Source organism: Neofelis nebulosa, chromosome 16 (assembly GCF_028018385.1).
Source record: "Neofelis nebulosa isolate mNeoNeb1 chromosome 16, mNeoNeb1.pri, whole genome shotgun sequence".
In the NCBI taxonomy this organism is placed as follows: domain Eukaryota; kingdom Metazoa; phylum Chordata; class Mammalia; order Carnivora; family Felidae; genus Neofelis; species Neofelis nebulosa.
This window is the reverse complement of record NC_080797.1, coordinates 60,788,856-60,808,991: the sequence shown is the minus strand read 5'-3', so window position 1 is coordinate 60,808,991 and position 20,136 is coordinate 60,788,856. Positions and strand designations below refer to the sequence as shown.

General features: G+C 54.3%; 2 protein-coding genes across 3 annotated transcripts; one reads left to right on the top strand and one right to left on the bottom strand.

Moving 5' to 3' along the window:
- The first annotated feature begins 87 nt into the window (after positions 1-87).
- On the top strand, positions 88-8,781 carry POLDIP2 (DNA polymerase delta interacting protein 2). Of its 2 annotated transcripts, XM_058703566.1 has the most exons (11): positions 90-329; positions 1,672-1,753; positions 2,621-2,718; positions 3,406-3,502; positions 3,672-3,747; positions 3,971-4,078; positions 4,542-4,678; positions 5,447-5,473; positions 5,679-5,804; positions 6,836-6,915; positions 7,736-8,781. In XM_058703566.1, exons 1-11 carry the CDS (start codon positions 169-171, stop codon positions 7,848-7,850), a joined length of 1,107 nt encoding a protein of 368 aa, XP_058559549.1. In that variant the 5' UTR covers positions 90-168; the 3' UTR covers positions 7,851-8,781. The 2 variants fall into 2 exon arrangements, with proteins under 2 accessions (XP_058559550.1, XP_058559549.1); XM_058703567.1 differs by lacking the exon at positions 5,447-5,473 and having other exon boundaries at positions 88-329.
- A 164-nt stretch (positions 8,782-8,945) lies between these two features.
- TNFAIP1 (TNF alpha induced protein 1) lies at positions 8,946-20,081 on the bottom strand. Its single transcript, XM_058703568.1, has 7 exons — positions 19,883-20,081; positions 15,838-16,155; positions 15,062-15,231; positions 14,553-14,642; positions 14,423-14,475; positions 13,247-13,442; positions 8,946-11,599 (listed from the first exon to the last, which is right to left on the bottom strand). Exons 2-7 carry the CDS (start codon positions 16,040-16,042, stop codon positions 11,363-11,365), a joined length of 951 nt encoding a protein of 316 aa, XP_058559551.1. The 5' UTR covers positions 16,043-16,155; positions 19,883-20,081; the 3' UTR covers positions 8,946-11,362.
- Between the last annotated feature and the right edge of the window lie 55 nt (positions 20,082-20,136).

Here is a 20,136-nt window from a genome sequence, read left to right as displayed (position 1 = left end):
CCCATCGCGCACCGGAAGGAGCATGGAGTTCGCCGAGCGGGACGAGGCGGGGCAGAGGGCCAAGGGGGCGGGGACGCGGCGCGGGGCAGTGTGGGGCGGGGGGGCAGAACGCCTCCCGGCCGCGGGTTGGGCCCAGAGTCAGCAGCCGAGCGGGCGCTCGGGCGGGACATGGCGGGCTGTGTGGCCCGACGGGCCCTGGCCGTGGGCAGCCGCTGGTGGTCCCGCTCGCTAACCGGGGCCCGGGGGCCGAGGCCGCTCTGTGCGGCGGGTGGAGCTGGGGCCTTCCCACCAGCGGCGACCACGACGACGCGGAGGCACCTCTCGTCCCGGTGAGGGACGGAGCGCGGGGGTCGTACGTGGAACCTGGGGAGCGTGTTCTTCGGTCAGCGAGGAAGCAGGAGGCCGGGCCGGCAGAGGGTGATTGGAGTTCGACTTGGGAGAGGGTCCCGGCCGGGAGCCGACCTGCCCTGGCTGGGATGTGTGCCAGGAACAGAGAAGGGAGCGCGGCCCAGAGCCCTGAGTTGCGCAGGGCTGGCTCTGAAGGGGAGCTAGCAACCCTCCCGGAACGAATCCTACCTCCCCAAATGGAGATCCCGAGCGCTGTTGTTAATGGGCAGCCCTTTAATGAAGCCCTAGGGCTTTTGACTTGAACCCCCAGCCCCGGATTGGGACAAGGCCTCCCAAAGAAAGATGCTCGAAGTGGGAAGCAGGACTCTTGAGTGTGGGCCCTGCGTGGGTTCCAGGTTTCAGCCTGACCTTGGGGAAACTGGTTCTTTCTGTGTGACTTGGGGAGGGGGTTCGGAGGCCATGGGGGGTGATGTGAACATTGTCTCTAGCCATGGGACAGGCAGATCACATTGGGGCTGGAGGATCAAGTGAGAGGAAGCATAAGGTTCACATCTCCAAAATACTAAGAATAGCAGACCTTTGAAGGACCCCTAGAAAGAGCAGCCCTGTCCAGAGAGGTCACAGAACACTGACCTTTTAGTGGCTGAGATTAGACCCTGGTATTGGGGAGAGATGATCACTATTTGCAGTTTAAGACCCCTGTGAAATTTGATGTAAATCCGAACAAAAACTAGATTTAGAGACTACTAAGTGCAGTGCAGGGAGCATGGCAGGACATCTGGAGATGATGCCCTCCAAGAGCAGGGTGAAGGCTGCAGTTTAGGGGGGTAGATAGAGATGGAATAATTACAGAACAAATATTTTTTGAGCACCTCATATACACTAGGCTCTGAGGGGAAACACAGGCTAATCAGACATAGGCATTGCTCCCAGGGAACCTACAGTCTCTAGTGGAGATAAGACACGGGCACAAATAACAGAAATGCAAGGTGGGAAGGTCGGTTAAAATGCTGTGGGAGGTCAGGAGGGTGGGTCAGGAAAGAAACAGAGGCAAGGGGTACAAATAATGGTGGGAGGGCATGATATGAGGAAGGCAGAGAGAGAAGAAAGGGTCTGGGTGCAGTCAGACCTAACACAGAAACTGAGGCAGGACCTAAAAGAGGGAAAGGCAGAATTTGGAGTAGTGGTTTGGCAGGACCCTTACCTGCTTCACCTGCCCCTCTGCCTGGCCCCTCTGTAAGTACTCTAGTAGCTTTTTCTGTTGCTGTAGATACCGTTACCTTCTCAGCTCTTCAGCTGCTTGTTCTTTTCCATCCTAATCAGAAACCGACCAGAGGGCAAAGTTTTGGAGACAGTTGGTGTGTTTGAGGTGCCAAAACAGAATGGAAAATATGAGACTGGGCAGGTGAGTGCCAAGCTGGGTCATCTTTCATTTTCGAGGTGCGCCCTGTTTCTGAAAGCATCAGCTTTGGTCATAGACCCAGATGTTAACAGTTTTCCGCCTTGGTGTTTAGTGCCAGATCGGAATCACAAATTCAAGATGGGGTTTCTGTTTTCCTGGATTTGAATCCATTTCACGTGTCACTGGGTTCCCTTTCCAAGTTAGCATGGACAGAGGTAATGTGGACCACAGCGAGGAAAGAGCCAGGTTGTTGAAGAGTCCTGTAATATAGTGGATGGTGGGAAGCCCGTGGAGGGAACTTTTAGGAAAGGAAACCTTTGATGCTCGTCATAGTTGAATTGATTGCAGTGTCATATAAGCTGTGGGTGTGAGGCTCTTGTTTTTGTATCAGCTTTGTGCCAGATCCACTGAGATAGATTGAGACCCCTTGTAAGTCAGGACTTTTTTTTTTTTTTTTTTTTTTTAATTCAACTCCTCGTCCCCACCCTCCCACCCCCTTTTTTTGGTTTGCCTGCAGTGGACCGGGTGTGTATGGGAGTTGAATCAGAAAGCAATACCTTTGTGGAGTTGGCAGTCTAGAGACAAACTATGATGGGGTTGGTGGCCAAGCACTGTGCTAAGTGGAGGGGAGGTCAGGGAAGTCTTCCTAGAGATTTAAGCTACAGCCTGAAGGATCAGCAGAAGTCAGCCAGGTGAAGAGGGGGCGGGGGATAAGAGTGTCCTGAAGCTGGTGGGGGGTGGGTCACAGAGTTTAAGAGAAAGACTGGCAAGACGTCTGGTGTTGCGGCTACCTGTGCTGCTTAGCGGTCTGGGTCCCACCTGCAAGGACTTGGGGACTGCATGCTCACGGAGACCTCTCTTCCCTCCTAGCTCTTTCTTCATAGTGTTTTTGGCTACCGAGGTGTCGTCCTGTTTCCCTGGCAGGCCCGACTCTATGACCGGGATGTGGCTTCTGCGGCTCCCGAGAAGTAAGTACCCCTGTCATTGTGCCTCATGGTACCCTTAGGAGGAGGCCTGAGTCATGGCCGACATACGTAATTGGGGTCCCAGGGGTGAATCCAATATCCTCCTGGGCCATCGGAACAGTCCCAGAGTACTTCCTGGACACCATGGAGACAAAAGTGCTGAGTGCCAGGGACAGTCTTATGCCAGAGGGTCCCTTTAGGCCCTCCTAGGATGCTTTCCCAAGCTGTTCTCTGTTTGCATTATAAGTAGCCCAGAAGGCATTTGAGGGACTAATTTTCTTGATTTCTTGACATTCAGTTAGAATTTTATCTCTTTTCCCTGGAATACATTAAAACAGAAAAGGCCCAGCTCCATTAAGTCATCAGAGACAGCCCCAGGGATGCGAGAAGAGCGGGGTACCTGGGGCTCCGGGATTGGAAGGAGGCAGCAGTTTGAATTTTTCAACATGGCCCCTTTCCAAGGAGTAGCCAGAGAGTAAGACAAATGGTGACTCTGCACAGTGGGTCCCCCGTGTTCCTTTGTTACCCCCGGCTGGGCCGGGGTGTTGCTGTGCCGGTACCTGGCTTATGCCAAAGCCCCTTCCGGTCAGGCACTAGTCTGTTGAGGTGAGGAGGTAGGGAGCTAGGGCAGGCACTGCTTCTCTTTCTCTTGGGGTGATCTTAGGCTTCTTCCCCTACCCTACCCTACAGAGCAGAGAATCCTGCTGGCCATGGCTCTAAGGAGGTGAAAGGCAAAACTCACACTTACTATCAGGTGCTGATTGATGCCCGAGACTGTCCACATATAGTAAGTAAGCAGGATGGCTGGGCTGGGGTTTCTCTTCATGGGAAAGGCCTGAGCCTGATGGGGACAGAGGGAGGGAGAAGGGTCAAATAGAGCCCAGATCAGCACTGGGCCCTGAGTTCTCAGGACTGGATAGCGACTAAGAAAATCTCTGACTCGCTTCTTGCCCTAGTCTCAGAGATCTCAGACAGAAGCTGTGACTTTCTTGGCTAACCATGATGACAGCCGGGCCCTCTATGCTATCCCAGGTGAGTAGTGAGCCCGTCGATGAGAGGTCTGGTGTCTCTCAGCGAGAAGATGCCGATGCCTTTCTGACGTCCTTTAATCTGCTGGGAGGGATTATGGTGACTGAGAGTGCTGGTGCCAGGCTTGTCCCACCTTGAGACAAGGCCAGGAATTGTGTTTCTTCCCAGCCTTGTTCCTCCCCTTTCCTCTGTGAGTTTCACTGTCTCTTTTCTCTCTCTGTGCCAGGCTTGGATTATGTCAGCCACGAAGACATCCTCCCCTACACCTCCACTGATCAGGTTCCCATCCAGCATGAGCTGTTTGAAAGATTTCTTCTGTATGACCAGACAAAAGGTGATCTCTCTCAAGAAAGGAAGCTGGAATGGAAGGGTCCTTTCTTCAAAGACAGTAGCATAGAAGTAACTTCAAAGCTGTGTACCCACAACCTTATTCAGCCTCCCATTAGCATACCAAGTCAGGTGGATGACTGTTGTCTCTGCCTAACAGATATGGAAACTGAGGCTCAGGTGATGAGAAGGGAATCAAGGTTGCTAGTTAGAGGCAAGGTCATGGTTACAGCAGGGTCTGAAAACTTGGGCTCCTCACTCCCAGCCCATTTCTCTTCCCACCACGTCACAGACCTCCGGGCTTATTCCTGGCGACTCTGGGCCTTTTTCCAGCCCGTGCTTTTGTTTTATGTTTGGGTGCCTTGTTTGCCTGGGCCAGCATTGGGAAGAGTTTTCTAGGAGGGGCAGTTGGAGAATGAGTGCAACACCCGGGACTCTGGCCTGGACCAACCAGTTATATCTTGCCCCAGCACCCCCTTTTGTGGCTCGGGAGACACTACGGGCCTGGCAGGAGAAGAATCACCCCTGGCTGGAACTCTCTGATGTCCACCGGGAAACGACTGAGAACATTCGTGTCACAGTCATCCCCTTCTACATGGGCATGAGGGTATGTATGGGCCTGGCCTGGGCCCCATCCCTCAGGGATAGGCCCCAGTTGCCTGTGGTGCCCCCGTGTGACTGACGGAGAGTGGGTTCTGCTTCCAAGTGCTGCACACATTAGATCAACACTAAGACCTAGAGCGGGGAGACACTCAGGTTCTGGGAAGGAGTCCTCCAGGCTGACTTTCCTTCTCTTCTGGTTCAAAGGGCATCCCGTGTATGTGTGTATACAGAATACATATGTGCGTGTTTAAATCAGCAGAGGCTGATCTTCACACATTGTATGTAGTAGATATTTATTGGGTTATTTCTTGCCTGGTTGTGAGCCTCAAAAAGAAATGAAACACTGGCCCTGCCTTCCAGGAGGAGCTCCTGGTAGTAGGAGAGGCCAGCATAGAGCATATTGGGTATCGTAACGCTGTTGGGCTACGGAAGGGCAGAGGCGGGCAGTGGCCTGGGCCAGCAGTGGCTGTAGGGGCTGGGGCAGCAGCTGGAAGACCGGAGAGAAGGGAAAGGTCTTGTGGCTGATTTCCGTTGGCATCCAGCTCCGCTGGTGATCTTGATAGAATGAGGAGGAGGGAGGCCAGAGATCGGTCCAGGGGAGGCGGCCTCCGTTTGGGCTTGTTGGCCGTAGTTCAGCGATCACCCCACAGACACTCGCAGCATTGTTCTGCCTCCGTAACCTTCCGGGAACACATCTACTCAGTTGGAGAGATGTTGATCGGAACGGACTTGGTCCTGCCCTCTGGGACTTAACTTTTTTTTTTCCCCCCAGGAAGCCCAGAATTCCCATGTCTACTGGGTGAGTGTTTCCCCGTGGGAGGAGAGAAGCTCAGGAGTTGTGCCCGGTGTGGGGGGCAGGTGGAAGTGGGGAGTTTGCCTCTGGGGGATACGGCTGTGTGCTGCAGGTGTCACTTTTTGTTGCCTTTTGCTCTCCTGGAATTCTGGGGGGACTGGCCCAAGGTCTGTTCTTTCTCAGATGTGAACTCTCTCCTCTGCCCCCACAGTGGCGCTACTGTATCCGCTTAGAGAACCTCGACAGCGACGTGGTGCAGCTTCGGGAGCGACACTGGAGGATATTCAGTTTGTCCGGCACCCTGGAGACAGTGCGAGGCCGAGGGGTGGTGGGCAGGGTGAGCATCATCAGGCTGGTAATGCCCGCTTCGTGGTCCTGCCCGGCAGGCCTGGGGGCTGAGTGCACGCTGTCGTGTTCTGTGGCTAGGGACCAGAGGGTTTGTGTGTGAGCGCATTGGGCTGCTTTGGGTGAAACCTTACAACGACCCTGTGAGATAGGTTTCTTACAGCCTGTCCCACAGATGAAGGGAAAGCGAAGCTAACTAAATAGCCCACAGTCCTGTGGCTAGTAGTAGCGGGACCTGGATTTGAATCCGAGTGAGTCTGATGTCAAAGTTTGTGTAGGGTTCTTGTTGCCAGCACAGAGCCTTACTAAAGCGCCCTTAGCTGGGGCTCCCCCCGACCCCACCCCGTCCCCAACCACTACTCCTGGTTGTCCTTCCTCTGCCTCCTTACATGCCTGCATCCCCTTTTGGCCCATGAGATCTGATTTTGCAAATCGTGCATTACCCCACCCTGTCTCCTGAGAAATAAGGCACAAGAAATGGCCAGGGGCCACATGTAACATGCATTTATCCAAGTCAGTAGGGACTTGGGAGGCAGGGTGGGATACTGAGTAAGGACAGGGCTTTGGAGTTAGATGGTCTGAATGCCAGCTGTGTGTGGTTTACTCCTCACGTAACTTTGGGCCAGTTATTTAACCGGAAATCTCAGTTTTTTCCTGCTAAAATGGGGATCACACCTATTACCTCCTAATTATTAGCAGATTTAAGTCAGCAGAGGTTGGCAGAGCACATGGTGCCTGGCTCTTGGGCACTCAGTGAATGGGCGCTGGAAGGGGTATTTACAGAGTAGGTCCTGTGCCTGTGATCTTTGCCCAGGGCCCACAGACGTTCGGTGTGAGGTTCTCTTTCCCAGAATCCGAATTAAAGGCCGGGGTCAGTGGCCGTGCTGTGGGAGGAGGTACTGGCAGGCAGTCATTGTGGGAAGCATGAGGGGGCATCCAGTCCTGATGAACAGGCAGTCAGCACGTGGCCCCCGGGGTACAGGAGCTTGTCTGGCCTTACCTATCTTGTCCACACCCTTACAGGAGCCAGTGCTATCCAAGGAGCAGCCTGCGTTCCAGTACAGCAGCCACGTCTCCCTGCAAGCTTCCAGCGGGCACATGTGGTAAGTATGTGCCGGGACGGGGCACCGAGACTCCACAGACACACCTGCAGGTCAGAAAAGTGAGAGCTCGGTTTGCGGTGAATTCTGGGCCAGGTTACATCTTGCGGTGGAGTCTTCTCTGCTGTTCATTGTTGTGTGGGACTTCTTTGATTTTTTTTTTAGAGAGAGAGGCACGACCCGACCTGGGAGAGAGAGGGAGAGGGGAGGGAGGGAGGGAGGGAGGGAGAGAGAGAAAGAGAGAGAGAGAGAGAGAAAGAGAGAGAGAGAGACAGAGAGAGAGAGAGAGAGAGAGAGAGAGAGAGAGAGAGACTCTTAAGCAGACTCCATGCTCAGCACAGAGCCCAACTCGGGGCTCAATCCCACGACCCTGGGATCATGACCTGAGCCGAAATCAAGAGTTGGACACTCAACCAATTGAGCCACCCAGGTGCCCTCCATGTCTGATTTTTTATAACTACCTGTGTTCTAGTTTCCCTGTGATTTTGTGAACTGAGGACTTGGGCCGAAGAGGTCTGGTGCTCATTAGTTGGTTCTTTCCCTGGGTGGTTCACTCCTTAACCTGGAAGTATAGTTGGGTGGCTCACGCAGTGTGCATCTGAGGGCCAGAATCAGGGCAGCTGTATCTTTTCTCATGTAGGGCCAGGAAGGGCCCTTGGGTTTCTGGACCAGTGTGATCCTGACACGGACCAGGCAGAAGAGAGCCCAGGCCTGCCTCATCCTGCTGTGTTCAGTTCTGGAGCTGAGGGCATAGGGCTCTCCAGATCCTTAGGGGGGGGCCTCAGCCTTCACTCCCTCTAACCCAGGTGCTCTCTGACCACAGGGGCACGTTCCGCTTTGAGAGGCCTGATGGCTCCCACTTTGATGTCCGGATCCCTCCCTTCTCTCTGGAAAGCAATAAAGATGAGAAGACACCACCCTCAGGCCTTCACTGGTAGGCCAGCTGAGGCCCGAGTGCCTAGGCTTGGCCCCTGAAGAACAGCTCTGGTCCCACAATTGCTGCAGAACTCTCTTTACCATGGGCCACAGTGGGTCTGTCTGTCGTTTGCACCATTTGATCGTGGGCTTTTTTGGTGGGTGGGTATAATTTTCTCCGGAAGACCCTTGTAGGACTCCTCTGAGGCTGGCTTCCCCTGGCTACACTGTGTTCCAGTAAACCTTTCCACCAGGAATTCTGTGTTCAGCTGCCACAGGCCTGGGGTTTCCTGGCCTGTCACACGAGTTGTTTGAGACATGAGGTTTGGTCAATAAACCAGTGCACACTTGGCCACCCTTGCCATTTCTGCCCCCAGGGGTCTCAGGCTCCCTTTTTGATGCCCTGGGGGCCTTTGGTTGCTTTCCTTGCTGCCCTTCCAGGAAGCTGCCCCATCTACTAGAGTATGTATGGGTTTCCCTCCCGAAGCTGGGGGTTGGCTGGATGTTTCCCAGGGTCGCGGTGCCCCAGCCAGCAGGGTGGGGGCTAGACTGGACTCCCCTTCTTTATCCTGCCAAGTGCAGAGCAGGAGGCCAACATCGGGCTCAAGCTCTCAGCACTGGCCAGCCATGGACATCGCCGGCTTCCCTGAGCCTGGGAAGGAGGGCAGCAAGCCACATGAGTTCCCGGGAATAACAGGCTTGCCAGATGAGCACGCGTCTCTCAGGCCTCCAGCCCACCCATGCAGAAACTCAGCGAGGAGCTTTAGGTACGTATGGACGGTGACTGAGCCAAGCTACTTTCTGAGCTGCTTGCTCACACATCTCCAAGAGCCAGAGAAGAAATGTGCTGCATTTTCCCCTGAATCTTAGGATTCCTGCTTCCCTCCTACCGTAGTGATTGTCAAAGAGGTTGTTTATTCTTGAATTAATATTAAATCTCAGTTCCAGCCCTTATTAGTGTTGTCCTTAATCCTCCACCAGGGGGAGCCAGGGTTGCAGGGCCACGGAGTGCAATAGGATTGTGACGCAGGGAAAACACAAGAACAGAAACACGAGAACCAGGGCCATAGCACTGCGCTGACCCAGCTATAACCACCGTGAGCACAGTTGCGGGCCACTGCAGCGTAACACGATTTTATTAGAAATTAGTGTTTGTTTCCATCACCTAGGCTGAGCAACAAAGAATTGCAGTTATGTGACAAAGAAGTGCTGGGCCATTCTTTAGGCAGAGGTCAGTCAGGTAAGAAATCGAATAACACCCGGTACTGGTTACATGGGGTCACCAGCAAGTTTCCGGTTTTCTCAGAAACCGACAAGGTTTGACCTTCATTTATGCTTTCTGTTTACTTTCCCTGCGCTACTCAGAGTTGAAAAGTACACAAAACCAAGAGCTGCTTTCTGATTGGGCCTGAGGAGCTCAAAAGAAAATTCTCCAAGCCCTTATGCCACAAAGTCTGGCTAAAGAAGCTAAAGTTACTTCAGTGATTTCAATGTTAGTATTTTTCTTAAGACCAAGGAGATAGTTTCCATCAGTCCAGGACTACTGTGCTTTCTCAGGAAGAGACAGGTCACCACTCAGACAGCTGAGGATGTAAATGTCAAAGCAGTAAAGAGAGGCTGCAGGACTGGGGAGGTCAAAGGACAGGCATTAAAATACCTCAGTGGGGAGCTGGGCCTTGAGCATTAGAAGGCTTCAGGAGGGCAGCGGAGGAAATAGGCCAGTGGCCTCCGGCAGGAGCATTCCGGTCTCTGTGGGAAAGCCACAAAGCCAAAGCCGGAATCTGGCCAAAGAAATGGATTTGTCTTCATCTTGTTACTCTAGTGAAGGCTGAAAGAAGTGTTTGAGCCGATGACCAGGGTGCCTTGCCTGAAAGTCTGTATTTTCAAGGCTGTGACAAGTGTAAATGCCTGGTTAGTCACAGTTCTCCGGCCCGATCATGTCATTTCAGGTCTTTGTGGGTGTCTGCTAAGCTTGGCCTGGCATTTGCCCATCGGGTCAGCCACAAGCAGGCCACTTAGCTATCGTGATAGCAGTCTGGAGAGATGAACCTGATAACCTGTGTTCCTTCCCAGGTGGCTACTACCCAGTGGCTACGCTGTTTTGTTAGGCTGGCTGATCCCTCCCTGATAGCATTCTTTTGGAAAAGAATTTGGATAAGCAGCCTCCCAAGGGCCAAGCCAAACAGAAGGCAGTGAACGAAAGCCCTGAGGAGGAACTTGCACCCTTGCCCAAAAGCTGGTGCTTGGCAGCTCTGTGGCCATGTGACCCAACAAGAAAGAAATGAAGAAACCTTTCAAGGGACTCAGGCTGCTCACATCACCCTGCATCCAGGCTCAGCACTAGGCAGAACCACCGCCCTCGGCCGGGACACAAAACCAGGAGAACGGGGTGGGGGGCAGTGGATATATGGCCAAGCACATGCCACCTCTGCACAGGGCTGCTTGGGACGCAGAGCTCATGCTCACTGTCCTCAGATGGGCATCCAAGCGCAGTGCCCACAGGCTCCACGGCCTTCCCACTGTGGCTCATGCTCCTGGCCCCTGCGGTGGCTCTTTGGCTTTCTGGTGAGTAAAGCAAAGCATGCCTTGAGGGCAAGAGAATCAAAAAGAGCAATCATGTTATTAGACCCTAAGAGTCAGTTATGTGACTTTAAGATGTAGGGGTAAAATGTCCTTTCTCATGGGCCTTTTTGGCACCACGGTTCCCAATTTAAACATCCTTCCTTCCTGTGGGCTCTCTGGGCCACCTGCTTGGGCAGCCCAGCAAAGCCAAAGCTAGTAAATTTTTTTTGGTGGTGGTGGTTTTTGTTTTGTTTTTATTGCTTCTCTAGCCCCTCTCTGATTCTGCAGGAAAGAGGGGGTTACGGTCAGAAAAAGATGATGTGGGTCAGGGCAGAATACAAATCTCCTGAATAAAAGTACAAAGTGCTTTAAAGAAACTGATCCCAAAGGCATCAGGAAAGGCCAAGGGCTCTGCCCTGCCCAGGGTCCTGGCACCCTCAAGGGGTAGCACAAATACCCAGTGCCCTCATTGTTACAGACTTAAAACTATTCGTTTCCTAGATAATTTTTTAAAAAACAAAATTGTGAAGCCTGTGCTTAAACACCATAAGGAAGAAGGAGCCCCACCTTCTGTGAGAAACTGGGCCTCCACAGCACCAGAACGAACCCATTCCCCACGGACCTCAACAAAGGCCTAAAGGTAGCCCCTCAGTGGAGCAAAGGGGTACTCCACAAAGGGCCAAGGGGAATGTTTTTGTGGGAGGTGGGCTGGTCAGTCCATTGGCCCCGGGGGCAGCAGCAGCTCCCTGTCAGGAAGGGTGAGCAAAGGGTCCAGGACTTGGTCATCTTGAAGTGTTCAGGGAGCAGGGCAAAGGAAGGTGGTCCCTCTCCTGCTCAGGCCCTCTGACTTCCTGTCATGCCTCTGGGTGCTGAGACAGAAACCCAGCCAGCAGCAGCGTGGGGTGGCCAGTGGGGCAGGGTTCCACAGGAGGGGGGACAGGGTGTCCTGTGCCCTGACTCCCTGAGGGTCTCGTCAGTCGCGATGGGTAGACTGGTGGCCGAGCTGCCGGTCATCGTAGGTGCTGTAGCGCTTGACGTGGATACGGCGGACACGGTCCCGCAGTTCAAAGGCCTCCTCATCTTCACTGGGGGAAGCCTGGCTGCGGCTACGGCTGGTGGCCTCCAATAAGGAGTTGTCGGGGACTCGGGGGGTCTCGTACAGTAGGACGTTGAGAGTCTCCTCATAGATTCGGGCCTCTGGGAACTCCACCTGGGATTAGGGGGCGAGAGAACCCCATGAGGTTTCCTCCACGAGAGGGAGCCGCACGTCCGGGCCCTTGGGTCTGTGCTGGCTCTACAAGGCCGCCTGACCTCTCTCACAAGACAGACGGCCTTCCGGCTCGTGAGGGAGGGAGGCCTCTCTGAAGATGTGAGGAGGTGCGCTCTGTGGACATCAGGGTGCCAGAGCGTAGCGCGCTGCCCGGGCCCCACCCAGTCCCAGGCCAACAGACTAGTACGTGTAGAGGGTCAGGCCTGAGCTTTGTGGTCAGACCTCGGCTTAAATATGGCCCCCCCATTTACTAGCTGCCGGGCCTCGGTTTCCACATGTGTAAAAAAATCAGGGTTCATATCTACTTCAGAGTTGTGAACATTACATGAAAGACCGGGGGGCGGGTGCCCGGATGGCTCGGTCGGTTGAGCATCCGACGTGATTTTGGCTCAGGTCATGAGCCTAGGGTCACGGGATCGAGCCCCACACCGGGCTCCACACTCATGGAACTTGCTTGAGATTCTGTCTCTCTCCCTCTGCCCCCCTTCCCAACTTGTGCGCGCTCGCTCTCTCTCTCTCTCTCTCAAAAAAAAAAAAAAAAAAAAAAGGGATGGCGTTCAAGGCAGCTGAATTCTAGCCTAACTTGAGCTTCCAGCCCTGCCTGTCTCACAGGTGTGGTGCGAGGGCTCAAAAAGTTCACGGAAGAGAAAGCACTTAGGAAGGTGACGGGTGTTGCTGCCACTTCCACAGTGTAACCAGCCCCCACAGAGACCTGTCCCTGAATCTTGACTCCGCTGAAACGTGCACATGGGAGTCCCACCCCCAAAATGACAGGAGGAAGCAGGGCCACCTCCTATAAGCTGTCCCCCACCCCCAACCCTCAGACCACCCAACTGGAGGCACTGCAGTGGCCGTGCAGGTGCTACACGAGCTCGGGGCTTTGAGCCCTCACCCATGTGACCATCCCCCACATGAGCTGCCCTCCGGGCTCAGCGAAGCCCTGCCGCCCCCCATACAAACATTCTCGGGGCAGCTACTCCCTGGGGAGGACAGCACCCGCTTGCGGCCCGGGAGAACGGGGTTCGCGGGGTCCGTGTTAACGTTCACCTGTCAAATCCCTCCCGTACCCGGCGCCATGTGGTCACTGCAGAGGCTGAGCTGAGTGACCAGGAACCCACAAGGAGCAGGGGCCAGAGGAGAGATCAGAGCAGCTGCTTCCGCCAGCCTGCACCGCTCCTCCTGGGAGCCGTCTCGTGTTCGTTCTGTTTCTGCTAAATTCACACTCTCGTCCCCATGTTTGCAGATGAGGAAGCTGAGGCTCACGTGGTTTAAACGGCTCAGACGATGTCAGAAAACTAGTAAATGGCGGAACCAGAATTCAAACCTGAACTGGGCCAACTCCAAAGACCCGGTCCTTCCCCCTGCACCACGCTGTCCCTTGCTGGTCGGTGGCCCCTGCCTCTCAGCTGACCCAGGAAAGCGCTCCCCAGCCGCTCCCCGAACTCCTGGAACTGCCCAGTACCATCACGTGGGTTTGGGGGAGACAGAGCAAACCGCACTCCTTTTTTGCTCCCTGTGGTGAAAGGCACAGCTGGGGCTGCGCTGCTGTGTCCCGTCCCCCGCCACGCAGAGGGAAGCCCGCCACACCTTGGTCTGTTTCTTCTCCGTGGCGTACACGATGGAGGTGCAGCACACCTCTGCCAGCTTGCGACCCTGGCCATAGAAGGACCAGCAGCAGATCTCATCGCCGATGACGTCCTTGAGGAAGAGCACGCGGCCGTTGAAGCGCAGGGAGAGCTTGTCAAACAGCTCGATGTTTTTCAGCAGGTGGTCGTCGGAGTTGCTGAAAAAAACCCAGGAAGGCCGGTGGGCCCAGGAATGAGGTTCTGGCACAAGAGAGGGGGCTAGCTGGGCGTCTCCTCTCTGTCCCTCCCCATCATGCACAACTGAGAAAAAGCCAAGATGCCAGAGGGAACAGGAAGAGAAAGGGTCACGGGGCACCCTCTGGGTTTGGGGGCCTGTGAGGAAAAAGAGGGGAGTTGGTCTTAAGTTAAAAGCAGAGAGAGGGGCCCCTGGGTGGCTCAGTTGGTCAAGCGTCTGACTTTGGCTCAGGTCATGATCTCATGGTGCGTGAGTTTGAGCCCTGCATCGGGCTCTGCACTAACAGTGTGCAAAGCCTGCCTGGGACTCTCTCTTGCTCTCTGCCCCTCCCCAACTTGCATGCACTCACACGCATGCGCTAAGTAAAAATAAACTTAAAAAAAAAAATTCCACACATAAAAAACAAGTTAAAGCAGAAAGAACTGAAGGAGGGAGGTCTCCTCTCATTAGGCCCATTAGGAAGGAGTCTCGCTGCCATCGAGGCAGGAGGATCCCCTCCCTTGCCGTAGGGGTGATCCTGGCAACAGGCCCATCCACAGGACTTACTGAGCCTGCGGCCTTCTGGGTCTAGCTAACTGTGGCCCAGCAGTGAAGCACAATGGCTGGCTTACGTCCTCGTCCACCTCATAAGATAATGCTGGGAAGACACCTGGCAAGCTGCCTGACGTGGCACGTTGGGGTAGGGGGCTGTTCCGTGTTCATTCTCATCTATATCCTCAGCCAGGGCCCCGCGCCAGGTTCCAGACGCCTCTGCTCTGATTTCCCTTCTACTCTCCGTTCTTCCCTCCTGAGACCCAGGCCCTTCCCAACCCTGCCGGGAGTGCAGGCGGCCTCTCTTGGGTGTGCCGCCCCGTTGCTGGCTGGCCAGTCATTCTAGCTACTTCTGCGGGCCTTCCCCCAGCCCCGGCGCCCACCCCCTCGGCCCCCAGATGCCCACCCTACCTGGTGTAGGAATACTTGTTGTTGCTTCTGTTGTACAGCAGCTTCACCACGGGCTGGGAGGGAGGAGGAGCGTGAGGGCCAGGCCAGGGTCCCATCCGCCCCTGCCCGCAGCCCTCAGAGGTGCCAGTACCTTGGTGGAGGATTCGATGAGCCTCTCTTCCTCTTTCAGGGATGTGATGATGGGGATGTTGCACACGGGCTGGTAGGAGTCCTTCTTGTCCTGGGTGACACACACAGCCGAGAATCTTTTTTGAGCTCTCTTGCTTGCCAGGCTAAGCCAGGCTTTCCCCAGGAGCCGTCAGAGCCCCTATGCCAAGGCCACCCTCTGCTTGTTGTGGAGGCATCTGGCAACAGAAACTGCCAGCCCGCAGGCAGAGAACCCCGTTTCCAGAAAACCTAAAATCCAGATATCAAGGCATAGAAACCGGAAGCTGGGCTTAGTCATACCGCCTGAGTCCGTCACCTTACAAATGGACTGGCTGCCAGCGTCCTTGGCCTGGGCAACACCCACCTGGTGTATCTAACTTGGTTTGGACTCACGGCACTTGTCACACAGCCTTCCGGGAACTGGACCTTAGCGTCCCCAAAGCACAGGACAACTCCCTACCTCCTCAACCTAACGCGACCGTATCTCCGTACCTGCAGAGCAGTCTGGCACATGTTCACCAGCCCCTGAATGAGGTAATATTTTGCTTCAGCCATCAATTCCTTGATTTCCTGCCGGTTTTGCGGGAGGATGATGGTGTCATCTCGGAGGTAATTCAAAATGGTGCCGAAGTGCTTTCCGCATCGGTCTATGAGGATCCAGCCTGGGGATGCAGACAGGCCCCAGATGGTGACTCTCTGCCTCCAGGCCGCAAGCAGCAGGAGAAGGCCACCTGACAAGCCTGGTGGCGGGTGGTAAGCAGCATGCAAGCCCAGAGCCCCCACCATAGGGTAACAGAAGCAGAACACAACCTCTAGCTCTCAGGCCTGTGGCTGTTCTTCGACCAAGAACTGGCACGTGCTGGGGGGGACGGAGGCCCTCCGGGCCCTGAGAGAGCCCACAGACGCCGAAGCTCAGGACGGCTCAGGCCCACCTCCCGGGAGCACGGAAACCCCCGGGCCCTGCTTGTCTTCTGTGTACTGCCCAGTCACTACAGCAATGGTTCCTGTGAGAATCTAGTCCTCTGTGAATAGTTAAGAAGTACGGGTCTCCTCCCTGGAAAGCGGGTAAGCACACACCGTTCCACGTCCGATTTCCAAGAATCCCGAAGCTCTACCGAGGACTCCAGGTGAAGGAGTCCTGTACTAGGTAACAGGAGAAGGTCAATCTCGAGTCTAGTTCTATCAGGCGTAAGCGCTGCCCCAAAGGCGCTTCCTCAGGGACACTTCCTTCCCTCCTCAAGCCAGCCCAACAAGCCCCGACGCCTCACCTTCTTTGTCGGTCAGCACCTCCATGCGCCCGCTGAACATGGCCTTGAGCATGGTGTCGTGCCGGGTTAGCGCCCGCACGGTGGTGTAGTACAGGGAGCCACCCACATTGAGCTGCACGTATTTGTTGCCCAGGCCGCCTCCCTTGAAGCCGCCTAGCTTGGGCTTGGCGCCTGACGCTGGGCACAGACAGGTATCCCCTGACATCTCCCGCTGCAGGTAGATCACCACACGGCAGGAGGTCGGCTTGGAAGGCTCCGCCGTGGTGGAAGGATCACGAGTGAGCGGCCAGTAGAGGCCAGAGCCTCATACTCTCAGCACTGTGAACAGGAGATGGGAGAGGAGACAGGAGTCAGCGGAGGACAGCCCTCAGCCGAGAGGGGCCAGGAGATCCCAGGAGACCGTGCAGTCATTCTCTCCTTGACCGTTGCCTAGACCTCGCAGAGGCTCAGGCCCTAGGGCAATAGCAAAAGAAGACACTCCTGCTCTTGTTTCCGGTACCAGGAACCAGAGCAGTCTCCCAGAGCCCACTCACCATCTCACCAGCCTCCCTGAGACTCGGCTCAGCTCTAGGCAGCAAGGAGGTCTAGCAAACCCCTGGAGTTAGTCGGAGATGCTGGAGGCACAGACTGGGCAGCAGAAGTCTGCACCCTGGGGATCCACAGTCCTATTCCAATTATTTTCTTCCCAAGGTTCCCAGGACCCAAGACTTCCCGCCAAACCTACTGGGAATCCTGCCAGCGCAGGAGATTCCCAGGAGCCAGAGGAACAGGATGCGCTTCCTTTCGAAAGATTCCAGGCTCAGAAGCAGCCCGCACCAGTGCTCACTGTGAGCGCCGCCCGGAGTCTGGCCTCAGAAAGGAAAGTAAAAGCAGCTTCAGGAGAGCCCGGAATGAGCCAGGCGGGAGGGCACCGTCCAATGTTCCTGGCAGAGGTTACTCTGGCCCCAGGGGGATTTCCTGACCTTCCCCTTTCTTGGCCCCAGCCCTGTCCCAAGTTCCTGAAATTGTCACCACTTTTCAGGAGAGAACAATGACAGGATGGCTATTTTTACTTCTTTTTCCTGAGAGGAGGCCCAGCAGCCCCATCTCTTCCTTTCATTCTACCCACAAGACTGGGGAGAAAGGGCTCCAAAGGATCAGATGATAAATCTAAAAGCAATTAAGTGATTTGGAAACTGAAACGCTGATAGGCATTCATAGGAGGGAGGAGCGAGGAAGCAAAGGAGGGCACAGCCAGGTCACTCCTCGTGATCTAGATTCTATACGCTTTGGTTTCCTAAGGAATCACTAAAATGCGTTCACTGGAAAATAAAAAAAAGCAAACATCCACTGCATGTTTACTATGGTCTAGGTACTAATCTAGGCACTTAATATATACATTACTTCATTTAATTCATTCAGCGATAAAACAATACTGAGTGCCTACTAGGTTAAGCAGTAGGAACAGAGAGATGAAAAGATAGTGACCTTGCCTTGAAGGAGTATAAAGAAGCATCACAGTGTTAATCAGAAGAAAAATAATAAGAGTTAGCATTTATTGTGCCCCTGGTATGTGCCAGGCACTGAGGATACGGAAGACAATAAGTCATGGCCTCACGGAGCTTACATTCTAGGGGGAGGATCCAGACAATTACCTAGAAAATGAATACATAAGCGAGCAGTTCCAGAAGGTAAGAAATGCAGTAAATAAACTAGTGACAAGAGGGTGACTAGGGATTAGTACTAATTAGTACAGGGAAAGCCTCTTTGGGAAGGCGACATTCCAGCTGAAGTCTGAAAGCGCATTCCAGACAGATGGGAGAGTAAGTGCAAAGTTTCTCAGTTAGACACAAGTTTTAGGAGCAGAAATAAGGCCAAGATGTCTAGTGCACATCTTGGCTTGATGTAAAGTCAGGTAACGCAGGGGCCAGATCATATTAAAGAGTCTGCATTTTAGGCAGGGGCGCCTGGGTGGCTCAGTGGGTAGTGTCCGACTTCGGCTCAGGTCGTGATCTCACTGCTTTTGCATTCGAGTCCTGCATCGGGCTCTGTGCTGACAGCTTGGGGGCCTGGAGCCTGCTTTGGATTCTGTGTCTCCCTCTCTCTCTGCCCCTCCCCTGCTCACACTCTGTCTGTCTCTCTCTCTCAAAAATAAACAGGAATGCTTGGGTGGCTCAGTCGGTTGGGCTTCCGACTTGGGCTCAGGTCATGATCTCACAGTTCGTGAGTTGGAGTGCCACACTGGGCTCTGTGCGGACGGCTCGGGGCCTGGGGCCTGCTTTGGATTCTGTGCCCTCTCTCTCTCTCTTTGCCCCTCTCCCACTTGCGCTGTCTCTCTCTCTCTCTCTCTCAAAAATGAACATTTAAAAAATTAAAAAAGTAACAAAAGTAAATAAACATTAAAAAATTTAGAGTCTGCATTAAGAAAATTTTTTTTTAATGTTTTTATTTATTTTTGAGACAGAGACAGACAGAGCATGAGCAGGGGAGGGCCAGAGAGAGGGGGAGACACAGAATCTGAAGCACGCTCTGGGCTCTGACTTGTCAGCACAGAGCCCGATGTGGGGCTCGAACCTGTGAACTGCAAGATCATGACTTGAGCCAAAGTTGCATGCTTAACCGACTGAGCCACCCAGGCGCCCCGAAAGAGTCTGCATTTTATATTAACTGCAACAGCAATCGATTGGACTGTTTTAAGCAGGGGAGTGATAGGATCCAAGTTACTCACACTTTGAAAAGATCACTCTGGCTGCCGTGTAGAGAATGGACTGTTAAAGAGTGCAAGAGAGCACGTGCGAAGACCAGAGGAAGCAGCAGTCTAGGCAAGACATGAAGGCCTGGACTACACTGTTGGTCACAAAGACCGAGAAAAGGTGAAATTGCCTCGTGTAGTTATCACAACACGCAAACATTTACATTTACACATCACCTCCTGCAGGTGCAATACAGGAGCAGTGTGCTGGCTTCCCCAACTTTACTACTCTGCTATCCAAAACAGCACTTAGCACGATGCCAAGCACCTTTTAAAGTATTTAATACATGTCAGTTAGATTGATATTGTCCCTAAAAAAGATTTAGGTAGGTCCCTAGGAAGAATGTCCATCCAAAAAAGGGCCAGAGTGGTTGCTGTGTGCAGTTCTGAATTTCTGAGACTCACTTGCCCCAAGGATGAGATGACCCCTCACCGGCGGATTGCCCAATCAGTAAGTAACACACGAATAGTGTGAAATCACCTTCCTCCACTCACCCCAAAGGAATAAATCCACCCCTTAACAGGTTTTAGCAAGTTCCACGTGTATTTTGTGTCTGGCCCCGATTTCCCCAGGGTAAAGAAAGCGCCCCGATTTCCCCAGGATAAAGAAAGCGCACCTATGCTCTGCTAAAGTAAAGGAACTCAAAGGCCAGGCGGCGGCCAACGGAGCCTACAAAGCAATTGCTTTGAGCCCTGGACCACGTCAGCTCAGATGCCGCCCGCTCAGATTCTTCCCAGACCAATGGGCTCCAGGAATCTTGTGGCAGGTGACGCCCCACAAAGTAATTCCACTGAGAATGAAGTTTCCACTGATAGCCTCAGTGCTGTTCCTTCCGGACTTTGTGTGTGGATATTTGGGGATGTCTGCCTGGGGCTGAGGGCGTATCCGTCTCTCTCAGCGAGGCTGATGGGAAGCTAAGCAGAATTAAGGGCAGGAAAACAACCACGGCCATGGAAAAAGGTGGGGTCCTAAAGGAAGAAGGACCCAGAAATTCATCACACTAGGGTGGGGGCAGCCGATCTTGGGTTGAGGGGGCTGGATCTAGCAGAAATCTTAGGTGTAAATCTTAGGCTTCGTCCAAAGGGTCTGGAAAGATTTGGAGAGACCCAGCCTCCCTGTGGTCTTCCCCGGCCCGCACCCCTCTTCACCACCGAGAAACAGACCGATTCTGACACCCATCCCAGTGGGAGATGTGAGCTCTCCATCTCCTCTAAGCCGTTCCATGCCTTTTCCCCAGGACTGGGTGGGGCTCTCTGCTCCAGCCCCGGGCCCGTCCATCCTGTCCCCCAGGGCAACCTCAGCCCGGCTCTCACCGTCCGCGGGGGGCGCTTCTCCTCCTAGCTGGGTTGCAAGCCGACCCCGTGCCGCCCTGGGCTGTGGCCGCCTGCCCGCCAGCAATCCCGGGCTGTGAGCTCACATCCTTCGCCCGCGCGCGGACCCCGCCCCGAGCCGCGGCGCAACCCCGCCCGCCCGGCAGCCTCGGACTCCACGGCCGGGCATGCCCAGCACCCAATCACGGGGGGAGGGAAGGGCTCCTGGGAGTACTCCGCGGAGAGCGCACAGCTAC

Excerpts from the sequence above, each read along its gene's own strand:
- TNFAIP1 (XM_058703568.1), bottom strand. The coding sequence starts at position 16,042 with ATGTCAGGGGATACCTGTCTGTGCCCAGCGTCAGGCGCCAAGCCCAAG. Across the intron at positions 13,443-14,422 it reads AACAAGTATTCCTACACCAG|CAACTCCGACGACCACCTGC; the intron begins GTAGGGTGGGCA and ends GGTTTTTTTCAG. Across the intron at positions 11,600-13,246 it reads CGGAGAAGAAACAGACCAAG|GTGGAGTTCCCAGAGGCCCG; the intron begins GTGTGGCGGGCT and ends CCCTAATCCCAG.
- POLDIP2 (XM_058703566.1), top strand. The coding sequence starts at position 169 with ATGGCGGGCTGTGTGGCCCGACGGGCCCTGGCCGTGGGCAGCCGCTGG. Across the intron at positions 4,079-4,541 it reads TCTGTATGACCAGACAAAAG|CACCCCCTTTTGTGGCTCGG; the intron begins GTGATCTCTCTC and ends ATCTTGCCCCAG. Across the intron at positions 4,679-5,446 it reads CCTTCTACATGGGCATGAGG|GAAGCCCAGAATTCCCATGT; the intron begins GTATGTATGGGC and ends TTTTCCCCCCAG.